General features: G+C 37.5%; 1 protein-coding gene across 3 annotated transcripts; it reads right to left on the reverse strand.

Moving 5' to 3' along the window:
• On the reverse strand, positions 120 to 7393 carry LOC18769160 (myb family transcription factor PHL7). Of its 3 annotated transcripts, none has more exons than XM_020568504.1 (7): positions 7168 to 7393; positions 6780 to 7002; positions 1954 to 2030; positions 1815 to 1857; positions 1654 to 1711; positions 1425 to 1494; positions 120 to 764 (listed from the first exon to the last, which is right to left on the reverse strand). In XM_020568504.1, the coding sequence occupies exons 2-7, from the start codon at positions 6988 to 6990 to the stop codon at positions 354 to 356; spliced, it is 870 nt and encodes a 289-aa protein (XP_020424093.1). In that variant the 5' UTR covers positions 6991 to 7002; positions 7168 to 7393; the 3' UTR covers positions 120 to 353. The 3 variants fall into 3 exon arrangements, with proteins under 3 accessions (XP_020424093.1, XP_007202402.1, XP_020424094.1); XM_007202340.2 differs by having other exon boundaries at positions 167 to 764; positions 7121 to 7318; XM_020568505.1 differs by lacking the exon at positions 7168 to 7393 and having other exon boundaries at positions 246 to 764; positions 6776 to 6935.

Below are 11700 nucleotides of genomic sequence, written 5' to 3' on the forward strand. Positions count from 1 at the left end.
TAATGAAGCAGGAAAGTTGGAACTGCGTTGATGAGCAGCCAGGTGTTGTACGAGGTTGATCCATTATTAAGCATTGAAGCATTGAAGCATTGAAAACTTAAACTAACAAGCAAAATAAATTTATCACAAAAAATAAAAAGCGAAATAAATAGATTTAAGATGCAAGTACATGCAAAATCCATCGCATAGCATTTATGGGGAGTAGGAAATTACATGCTACTTATACACTAAAAAGGGGGAAATCATACATTGTATAATTAAAAATGGATTGCATGTCTATTTACGTGGTATACATAACATGGTTTCTAATTACTCGAACAAGCTTCATGAAATACTACCGACATTTCGGAGTCCTATTGTTTTGAACCACACAAGGGATCTAACTCCATTGGCGCTTTCTGTGCAGCATCACCATCTCTCTCTTTAAACTCTCTTTGCAAGTTGAATCCAAATCCACCATCACTTCCATACAAGTCTCGATCCCACTGACCCACAAATTCATTCTTTTGGTCAGCTTTTGGAGGCACATTAGATGTGGTGCAACCATCTGGCAACCCATCATCCACCCTTTGTTTCTTTCGCGGAGATGAGGGCGTGGCAGATGCATCGCCCGCTGTCTCCAACTGAGATGGCTTCTGCTTATCTTCCGCTGATGGCAATGCATCAGATCCTTTGAGAACGCCACCAAGTTTCTCCTGCTCCTCAATGATCTTCTGCAAGTATTTACCCTGAGCTTCTATTCTCATCTGCAACTGCCTTTGAACCTGAATTTGTATTCAAATATATTAGTAAACTTTTAATATAGCCAACACAAGTATAGCCAATCAAAATGCACAGGCACAGACCTGAAGAAAGTGACAAATAACAATAACAATAAAGTGCATACACAAGAACAGACACAAGCTTTCGCCATATTAAATGCGCCAGTGTTCTAAACTACGAGGATCGGGTCCAGGACCAGTTCCAGAATCATGCACTACACTCGAAATGAACAAGCAACACAATAATGTGTTCTGTGAAAAAAACAGAAGAAAACATGGACATTTGCAATTATCCACCCACCAACTTTCGCATCCCAACAAAATATCTTTTAAGAAAAAACCACTAGTACTCAACCCACCACAAATATTCCGAAAACACTCCTACAAACCATTACTACTTAACCAGTTGCTAGCCTCCAGAGTTGCCATATTACCACCCAGGCCACGGCAGCGTTTTCAATATCACTATTAGCAGAAATTTAAAGTTTCCCTTTCAGTTTTTGAATAAATTTTTTTCTGGTCTATCAGAAAACAAATTTCTTTCTATGTGCTTTTCTTCCAATATATCTGAAATCCTAGTGACCTGTGTGCAAGAATATTTTTCAGGCCAGACTATATTCCTCTTTCAGCAATTTAAGGCAAAGTGAGGGCAAGAGACCTTACCTCAAGCTGTTCATGAAGACGCTTCTGAACTTCCATCTGCATCCTCAATGCCTCATTAATTTGGACTCCACTGAAGAATTTAAAGATTCTAATTAGATGCATATCTTTAATATAATAATAAGACACAGGACTATGCAAGTAAAGAGATATGATGATACTGGTCATGAAAGCTTAAGACGAGACAGAAAGTGTGCATATAATCATTTAAGGTAAGGGAAAAGGTACCCACGGAGAAGAATCTGAGCAAGAAAGGCTGTCTCCAGAACCCTTCTTCTCGTCTTTAGAACCTATAAGTCAAAGTGCTTCTCCAAATTCAAATTCATATTTTCATACTGTAAAAACAAGTCTGCTATTGCTGAAATAACATATATAGATGGAGGAAGCCCTTACCATCAGCCGGAGACTCTGGCAGGTACTTTGCAAGGCGATACTTCTATATAAAAGAATAATAACGCTATTAAAAACTGAAAACATAAAAATGTGTAACATTTATGTTCCTGCGTAGGTTAGTGTAGCAAGGTGGCCGTACCTGTAAATGGCTTTTCACATGATAAATAGTTAGTCCCGGAACACCCATCACTCTCAGAACACCTTTAGGTGTTGCCCCTAAAGCAAATTGGAAAGAATGAAATATATTAATTAGGTAATGGATATGATCATAAACACTAGTTTGAGTTTGGGTGAGACTGGATCTGGAAAAAATAACATCCAGTCCTGTGCTGTGGGACTGATTTTTCCCAAAGACTGCACACCTCTAATGAAGGACTGGGATGGTTTAATCCAATACTACATTTTGTCCCGTGAACGCACCATTAGCTACCTCACAGTTCATTAGAAAAATCTAACCACAAATCAATGCTTAAATCAAATCCTTAACCAGAATTAAGAATGAGACCAAACACTCAGAATAATTTTACAAAACCAGCAGCACGCAGAGAAAAATAGATTTATTAACTCGAAAGACATTACAAATCGTGGATATGGAATCCAAACTCGGGCTACAAGAAAACACCAAACACTACACTCTAGTCTGAGAAAAAGATTCAAAGTACCAAAAATCAGAACTTCTCTAAATAAACTAACTGAATGCAACAGTGACTGTCCTTTAAGAAAGCACTGTGAAAAGTTAGAACCCATTGGTCCAAAGCAAAAGTCCTCATAAGGGTTGGTTATTCAGTTAGCCATCCACATTGATATCCCTTACAGTGCTAATTGGTAATTCCAATTCAGAGGTCGCTTGATCAAGGTTATTAGTTAACATGTTGACTCATACTATCACTATAGATGGTTACCTGTAGTATATGATAGAAGAGTGAAAGCAGAGGGGAGAAACAAAGGAATTAGTTGTTCAACAAATCTTCCTTGGCTCTTCCTCATACTAGGCACAGTTTTCTTCCATGCCTGAGCATGTTTTTTTTTACAGGAATCTCAACACTTAGCATCAATTAAAGGCCAAGATGAAACAGAAATCAATTCACAATTGGACTTCTACTTCAACCAACAGCACTATCAACGCACAAGTTTCATAGCAATCAGAACACCACTGTAGCATATTATATTGAGATACTTATTAGAGTTTATACATTGTCAGTTTGGGAGTTGGTGTTTTATTTTAATGTTGAGAATCCAACCTTCCATCTTCCCAAACTTAAGGAAAATGATAATACGTGTACAGTTCCTGAATCCAAATACTTCTTTGGATCTACCTGTTGCTTACGCCCCTAATGCTTGTAGTCTTCTACACGTCAACCTACTGCTCAAGATCCTTCTCCATGTGAACCTATCACTCAAGTTGGACTAAACATGCTAGTTGGACTGAACCAAATAAACGAGAATATCGCCGAATTAAACATGATGTCAACGGAATTAAAAAAAACTGAAAAATTGGATTATAAAATAACAGACAGAATGTCCACCCAGGTCAGACTACCTGAAATGTGGCCTAAAGACTCAAGAAGCATCAAGGGAAAAGGCAACACCAGCTCAACCACCAAAACCGATCTATTAGTAGAAACATAGGATCATTCAGGCAAGATATCATTTGGCTCAATGACTTTATGAAGGTATCACAGTTGAACTACTATTATGCATAAAATATGCAAGTTAAAATACTTTGAATGCTTTGTGTAAACCCTAAATTGAACATAAATGTCTTAAATACCTCCATTCTAGCCCCAGAAGCACAAAAAAAGAAAAATAATAATTGAGCAGTCCTTCAAGAATGACTTGGAAAGCTGAATGCTGGAACCAAACATTTTGAATTATCAAAATCCATGACAACATGATTGGACCTAGACAAATTCGCAATTTTCTGTGGGCTCAGAGCAAGGTCTCAAAGCAACAATAAGCTGAAAGAAGACTAAATGGAAGATCAAGCTTCTACAAATGGAGTAGAAGATGAATTACCTCAAGGAGTTTTGCAAGCCCAAAAAATTTAGATGTTTGTGTTTCTTCTAAGTTCTGAATATTCAAAGTAAGACAAATCCGTCGGAGCATGTTTACCCTTTTCACTAGAAATGGTGCCTGAAGCTGATGAGGATGCACTGATGTGCAATGTGTTCTCGCATCTATTTGGACCAACACTAAATTTAATTTAGACATCTTCCATTGAGGCCCATTCCAAATTTTACCAAACTCTATGAGGCATTCATCTCCAAGTACATATGTAAGAAGAAGCAAAAGGAGAAAGCATCTAACTCCAACATGAAATGGGAAGACGAAACTGATGGATTTCCTGAGCTGATTTGTCTTTGAATGTCCTAGGTAGGAAAATGTGAAAGCTGTACACTAGCCATGGGTTGGATCAGCACTTAGGCCTGGACAACAAGACTTAAGGAGGGAACAGCCAAGCAATGAGTAAGATCAACAGGGAAGTGGTTTCACAATCCTCATGCACAAACCAAAAGACAAAGCAGAAAGATCAAGTAGCCTAAAGAAACCTTTACTGAGATCCATCAGACCATGTGCTTGGCAAAATCGTACATGCGAATAGAATTTGGATATTATTTCAAGTATCGCCACCTATGAGGAAGCCACAAGAGCGGCAAGATACACGTAAGCATTGTTCCTTAACATCCATCAGACAACTAACAAGTGCAGGAACTTGAGGAGGAAAGTGGAGGCCATGATCAAACAAGGGGATGCTCCCTCCACACAAGGCCAATCGTGCACAATTGATGAAATGACCAAAGTTACCTAAACAGAATGTTCTATCAATAGTCCAATTTTTTTCCCAGATTATAACTGTCATTTACAAGAATCCTGGCCCGGATCATGAAATGAAAGCTAAGAGAAGAACAAGACAAGAAAGACAACAAGAAATCATGAAAAGAATTTGTAGGATCTAAACCCCTGCACAATAGTTATGGCAATGAGCAAAACAAACGTAATTCAGACATAAGGATGTAGAACGCATCCACCTCTTAAACCATGAGCCATTGGTAGTCACACTTGCACATGTAAAGTTTTTGGGACAGCTGCGGAAATAAAGCGTTAAAGGTATAGAATATTAAATCAAGCCAAGCAAATTGATCAGCTTTGGCTGGAAGGAAGTGAATGCCATGGATGAGTCACTCTACCGGTTATTTGGGTTGATAAGGCAATAGTGGACTTCACACTGGGAGACTCTCTTTCCCCTTATAACTTTTAGCAGAGCTCAAACCGGAAGAAGCCCATCTGCATATAACTTGAATAGGAAAGTAAAGGGTACATTAAATGGAAGGGATTCCTTCGAACTTGCACCAGGTCATCATGAGTGGTTTTACAGGGACAGGCAAGAAACCATTGACATCAAAGGAGACCCATGTACATCGACACTATGGCTAAGCTGGACCTTGAAAGTTGAGTTCGCTTTTAACTTTGGTTTGAGCCTCCTAGTAATGTTCTCTCAATTTTGCAGGGTAATAAGGCTGGCCGGTCTCGGCCTCAAATAATAGTTACTTAGTTGTTAACTGAAAAACGGAGATGCACAATGCCACAGTATTGTGACCAGCCAGTACCAAACAGCCGGAAAATCAAGATGAACCTTCAAAACAACTAGAAGGGGACCCGCCTAAATGGTTCAGGCATGAGCCTAATCAAAATCCCCACTTTAGAACCACTAGTGGAAAAGAATCTGTATCCATTTAAGCCAGAAAGCGCAGATGTGCGACTATCAGAAGAAGAAAATAGGCAGCTGATGGAGTTTCTAAAGAACAACAAAGATATCTTCACGTGGCCATATATAGACATGTTAGATATTCATTCGAGGATAGCATGCCACATTTTAGACCTCTGAGACAAAGAAGGATAGCTATGAGAGAAGAATTTCCAAGGCAATCCACTTTTTTGGAGCCCTAACCACTAGAAATGACTTCACACTTACCATGAATGATAGAACATGACAATGAATCCTTCTCAAGAGGACTCTCCACAATTATCTACACATAAGAGGCATGTTCCTAAACAACAAGTTCCCAATCATGAACCCCCTCCTCAAGGCACCAATTTCTTTATGACTTTTAACTAGAATCTAACTGATTAAATGAATCTCACTGAACTACCCTTACCCGCAAGAAATTTATCATCAAATTTTATAGGATTTGGCACTAGACTCCAACTATTCAAATCAGCACTCATACCTCAACGGCAGAAATGGAAAAAATAAAAAATAAAAAAACCAAAAAGATGAAATAAAAAAATTGTGCTGAAAAAACAAACCAAAGCCATCTCAACCGCATAGGTCCCCACTCATAAACATCAGAAAAAGAAAGGGGGAGGGAGAGAGAGAAGCAATTCTAGAGTTCAGTTAGAAGACGAGTTTCTCTACAACAGAAAAGTCATCCGTAATCAAAGAACAAAAGTTTTGGAAACACAGGAAATACAATAAAATCCTGCCTTTATTTCCGCAAGCATCTTTATTGAAACTACCATAAATGCAGCCACTAATCAAGTAATTATGAAATAAAAATCCCTCTAAATTATTTGGTTCAGAATAAAGAGGATCACCACACAACAGAACTAATGAAGTAAAAGTTAGTTTACCCAAAAAAAAAAAAGTAAAAAAAAAATTATAATTCCTGATACTGTAAGGCAGGGATAATGTAGGAAGGCCACTAAACTATTTCAAACATGTGAAAATTGATTTCTCGTAATTCTATTACCTGACACCGTGAGCAATCAAACATACATTTATCACAGTCTTAACAGAGCTAAATACTCGGGAAAACTACAACTGACCCAAAAACAGGGAAAGAAAAAGAACCCATGTCTGCTAAAGGGAAAAAACACAACAGAGATGGATTAATTACAGTGAAAAAATAGAATTTAAAAAGAAAGTACCAAATAGAATTACGTTACTGAAAAGAAAATACCCACTATCTGGTCCACCGAGTTGCGTAATGGCGTCGACGAAGCGGTCATGGAGATCCGAAGTCCACCGCAGGCGTTGCTTGCCACTTCCCCCAGAAGGCGTTGGGCTTTTCACTGAAGAGCCACCACTGACAACCCCAACGTTTGCTAGCTCCTCAGAGCTCTGGGGTTTGTGAGGGACTAAGCTTGCTGTTGAAAACTTCTTGGCATGATACATGGTGAAAATCCACTGAACATACACACAGAGACACAAAAAGGAAGAGCGAAAGAGTGAAAATTTGTGTACAAAATACAAAAAGGTAGAGAATTCGCAAAGTCAAAGAATCTCCATGATAATTGAGACAAACCGTTAGCAGAGAAGAACGAGAGATGAAGTTGTAAATTGAAATCGCACCTGCAGATAGAAATTGAGGTTGAGAAGAAAGCTTCAGGGACAACTCAATCGATGAGACCAATCATATTATTCTCTCGGCGGGTTAGAAACTAGAAAGCTTGTCAGCCATTGGACTTGGTTGGAGAAATTTTATTGGAGGCCTGCAAAATGGTAACTGCGCGTTTGGACGATGTAGACAATTGAGGTCAAAAGGCAGGTCACGACCCACAAAGCTTCTGGTCATTTTGGACTGTCAAACTATGTGAAAGCCAAAAAAAACAAAAATAAATAAATAAAATAAAAAAATTATAATGAAAAATGTTTGTCACTTATCAAAAATCGCAAAAAAATAAAAAAAAACTTGCCAAAGACTTTCAGGTGAAGTGGCATTTGAGAAAAGTGAAGGGTTGTATTTAATTATGATTTTAAAGAAATTTAAAAATTCGGGAGTATTTAATTATAATTTTATAGAAGTTTATAAAATGAGTTCTTCTTTAAGAGCATTTCTAATCGAAGTGTCAATTCCAACGTTGCAAGTTTTAACTCAAGAAAAAGACATTTTAAGCCTTCCAACCGTGATGCCAAATCCTAGCTGGATTGACGTCCTTCACTTTTGCTTTCAAAAACGACGCCAACATGTTGAGACGTCTGTAAGGGCTTTTTTCTTCCGGCAGCTACAAATAGGCTAGGCTACCCATAAAGAGCAAAATGGCTGAAATTTTCCCCTTGTTTCTGAGTTCAAAGATCAGACCCCAAAATGTTTCAAAAGGATAGTAAAGCCTTAGAAAACACCTTGGTTACCTTTACCAACGAAAATAATGGTTGCTTACAGATGAATTCTTAGTGCTTACAGGTAGAATATTAGCTTGGCATGAGAGGCTTGTGGCATAGGAGCAAAGTTGTCATGAGTTTAGCACTGAAGAGAAAATTAAGTGTTCCTAGGGGAAAGATGGGGTATTAAAGTAGGAGAGAAAGAATTTTGCAGAGACGTTTGGTTGAGCACGAGGAAAAAGAAAGAAAATGGTGGCTTGACAGAGACTATGTCAAGTGTTAGAACAGCTTACCAAGAGGGAAAACTAAGGGAAAATAATGGGCTGAGCACGAAATTGCTGGGTTTTGGGAGTAAGAGAGGAAGCTTGCTCTCTGATGTGGTTGATTTTGTTGGGTAGAAGAGGCCCTTTTTATAGCTGCTGGAAGCTATCTATTTCCAAGAAACCCTAATGGTTTCTATCCAATTTAGCCAAATCTTTTCCTTCCTTTCTCCCCTTATCCCTTCAACCATCCTATTTAGGTAAAAACTACTTTGTTCCTTTGCATAAAATCAGGGATTTTGGGAGCTCAAGGTCTCTTTCCCATAGCTGCCCTAGTGAAAAATTCCTATTTTCAGTCATCCCCCTTCCTTTCTTTTCTCCCTTCTTTCATGGTCAGATCTAATGAAGGAAAGAAATGGGTATACATGCTGGTTCTAAGGATGATTCCCACTTTGTGAGGCCAACATCCCATGGTTCGCTGGGTGTCTCTTGCTTGAAACTTGTTCCTTCTCATGTGCTGAAGCCTCCCAGCAGCTTTGCACACATGGCCTTTCAATCTTCACCCGTGGCTTTGTTTTTTATCCAGCTGTTGGGGTTTTACTGCCTCTTTGTCCTAATTGTATGGGCCTTCTAAGAGAAAATGTTGATATATCAAATAAATGGGCTAACTTTATCAAGTGTTGGGCTATTTTTGTTTGGAGTGATGGGCTATTCTTTTTCTCTCTTGTGCTCACCCACATGTTTGGACCTATGAAATGGGCTTGAGTCCCAAGGCTCCTAAGCAACCCAGGACTTCCATTTTTCGGCCCATCAATTGGCCTCATGACAATTTATTACCATCCATACCACAACCCACTCAAGCAAGCCCCGGGTATTTGAGTAGCTTAGGGCCCACTTAAGCTTGTGGCTTGATTGGGTGCGGAATAATAATTTCTTGCTTGGCGTGGCATGTTGCTTGGCATGCTTCAATTTTATCATCCTTGAAGAGGGACACGTGCTTAGTTTAGCATGGGCTTGTATTTTATAATATTATTTTAGTCCTTGGCATGACAAATTATTTATTTAGCATGGCACGTAGACTATGACTTGTATATGACGAGCCTTCGTGTACTCCGATATGTGACTTTTCTTAATACAGTATCGTATTGGACCGAAAACTTATTTGGGCCCAACCATAGACTTTTTTGGGCCTCAACAACGTCTTTTTCTTTTTTATTATTATTTTAATGCTGAGCCCGCTTCGTTCTCTCCTCTTCCATGTATAGTTTTTAACCCTATTTAATATTTTACTCTTAAGTACCGAGCCCACTTGCCTTTAAAAATAATAAAATAAAATGTATATTTGAAATCTTAGTTGTATATTTAAAATAAAATATTTTATAATATGTCAATTTGTCACATCAGCCATCAAATTTAAATTTGATGTTTGATATTTGGGAGATGCTCTACTACATTAATGTACGGGATACATCAAATTTTAAAATTATCTTTGAAATATGAAGTGAAACCGGTCCTGAAAGGTAGCCAGTGAAAAGTAATAATATATATTTTTTTTTAAATTATACTCACATGCAAAACTCTCAAGCAAAGTCATCTTCAACCTCCACAAGACCTCAAGCACATTCATCTTCAACTTCCAACTTGGCTGCGGCTTATCCAACCTCAATTCTTGACTATAACGTTTCATTTAAATTTTAGACTCTTGGCTTTTGCATATGGTGATTATTTGCTAGTAAAAGAAAGGTGTTTTTTTTTATGGTCAAGCTTTGAACTCATCTTGTTTCTGCATATAGGTTTGAGTCACACAATACAATGATTCAGTTAGGCTATTGTATCTTGGAGGGGACAAGTCAAGAGATATACTTATACACCGGTTTGTGGGCTTTGCCAGAATGTAGTAGGCTTGAATCTCCTTAAAGAGAGAGATTTCGCCCCTTACTCCAATTATCCACGTGCTTCTTGGAAGAAAATATAATAAGTGACGTAGTTTCGAGGTTTTTCATGGTTCAAATCGTCTAATGCCTCGCCGATTAGAATTTAATAGATCACACACGTATATGTTTGAGATATGTAAATTAAATAGAGATAATAAACAAAAATTGATTAGTTAATAAAGATGAATTAGTTATTGAATGTAGGAGTTTCATTGGTTCTTAAAATTAGATTTGGGGTTCTAGGCCCATTGGGTTTGGACCTATTGGTCTTGTAACTTAGGTTTTGGATGACAAATTAAACCAGAAGGCCGAAGAGGCCCAATAAAACACATGGTCCCCAAGAGAGAGAGGAGGCTAGGTAATTGAAGTGTAGACCTCAAGTAATTTGATTGAGGTGTTGCTTCAAGAGAATCATATTTCTTTTTCTCTATTTATAGAATTGAGTTTTGGGAAAAATCAACACACAGGTCATAAAATACTTGATTAAAGGTTTGTTTTTAAGCTAAACTCTGTTTTAATTTGCGTATGTTGCTAAGATTAGTGTAATATTGAGTTTGATGCTTAAGTGAACATTGAAATTGAGCACATTTCCTTCAATAGCAATAATGTTTACTGCAAATTGTGTTTAAAGCACATTTCCACCTACAGTTGATCACAAATTGTGTTAGTACTTCGTATTTCCAGGCGCTCGTGTATCGGGAGATGAGAAATTACTTTCGTCATAACAATTGTATTAGGTAAGGATATCATCTTTCTCGCTACCTTATGTCCTACGTAAATATCTTTATTACACGTGCATGTTTACTAATCTGTAATGGATATTAAAATTATTTTAGAATTCTACATTATAATGTATAATCCAATAAAATAATAAAAACCAAGAGCTAGAATGATAAGGAGGGATTGCTCACCCCATACCTGTTAATTCATTCTCTTCGGTATTCCTGATTCCCGTCATTCCATGTATGTAAAGTTCTTAATTCCAAAATTGTTCTAGTACTTGCTAAGGTGTTGTAACTTGTATATGGTGCCCAAGCTCCTATAGTTCTAGTACTTCCATTTAAGTTCTTGGGCTTCCGAAATCAACTCCTTTTTTTTTTTTTTTTTGGTTTAAGGAATGAAGATTTCATTACCTTAGTTCTCCAGTAGCCTGTTGGATTAATGCTACAAGCGAAACCCATTAGGTCTTAGGTTCGAGACTGGCAGAGAGAAAGAAGAAGAGAGAAAGGTTTCGAGGAAAAAAAAAAACATTTCACATTACATTGATGCGTAATTTTTTATTTTTTATTTTTTATTTCAAAAAAGGAACAAACTATAATAACAAAAAGTTAATCTATCCATTTCTAAGGACTTCCCATCAAGAAGAAATCAGTCTTATTTAAACACCTTGTTTAAGCATATGTTATGAGGAAGTATCCTGTCAATGCAAGCAAATAATAAATAGCTTTCCGGGAACATAGTGAAGAAAATAATAAACAGCCTTTTATGCAAGATGATTACATTTTCATGGTAAAGTTACTGAGATAGTCTTGTGAAGGAACCCATCTTTGGTGAAATAAGTTTATAATCTTTAATTATTACACTGGATG

The sequence above is a fragment of the Prunus persica genome, chromosome G7 (assembly GCF_000346465.2).
Source record: "Prunus persica cultivar Lovell chromosome G7, Prunus_persica_NCBIv2, whole genome shotgun sequence".
In the NCBI taxonomy this organism is placed as follows: domain Eukaryota; kingdom Viridiplantae; phylum Streptophyta; class Magnoliopsida; order Rosales; family Rosaceae; genus Prunus; species Prunus persica.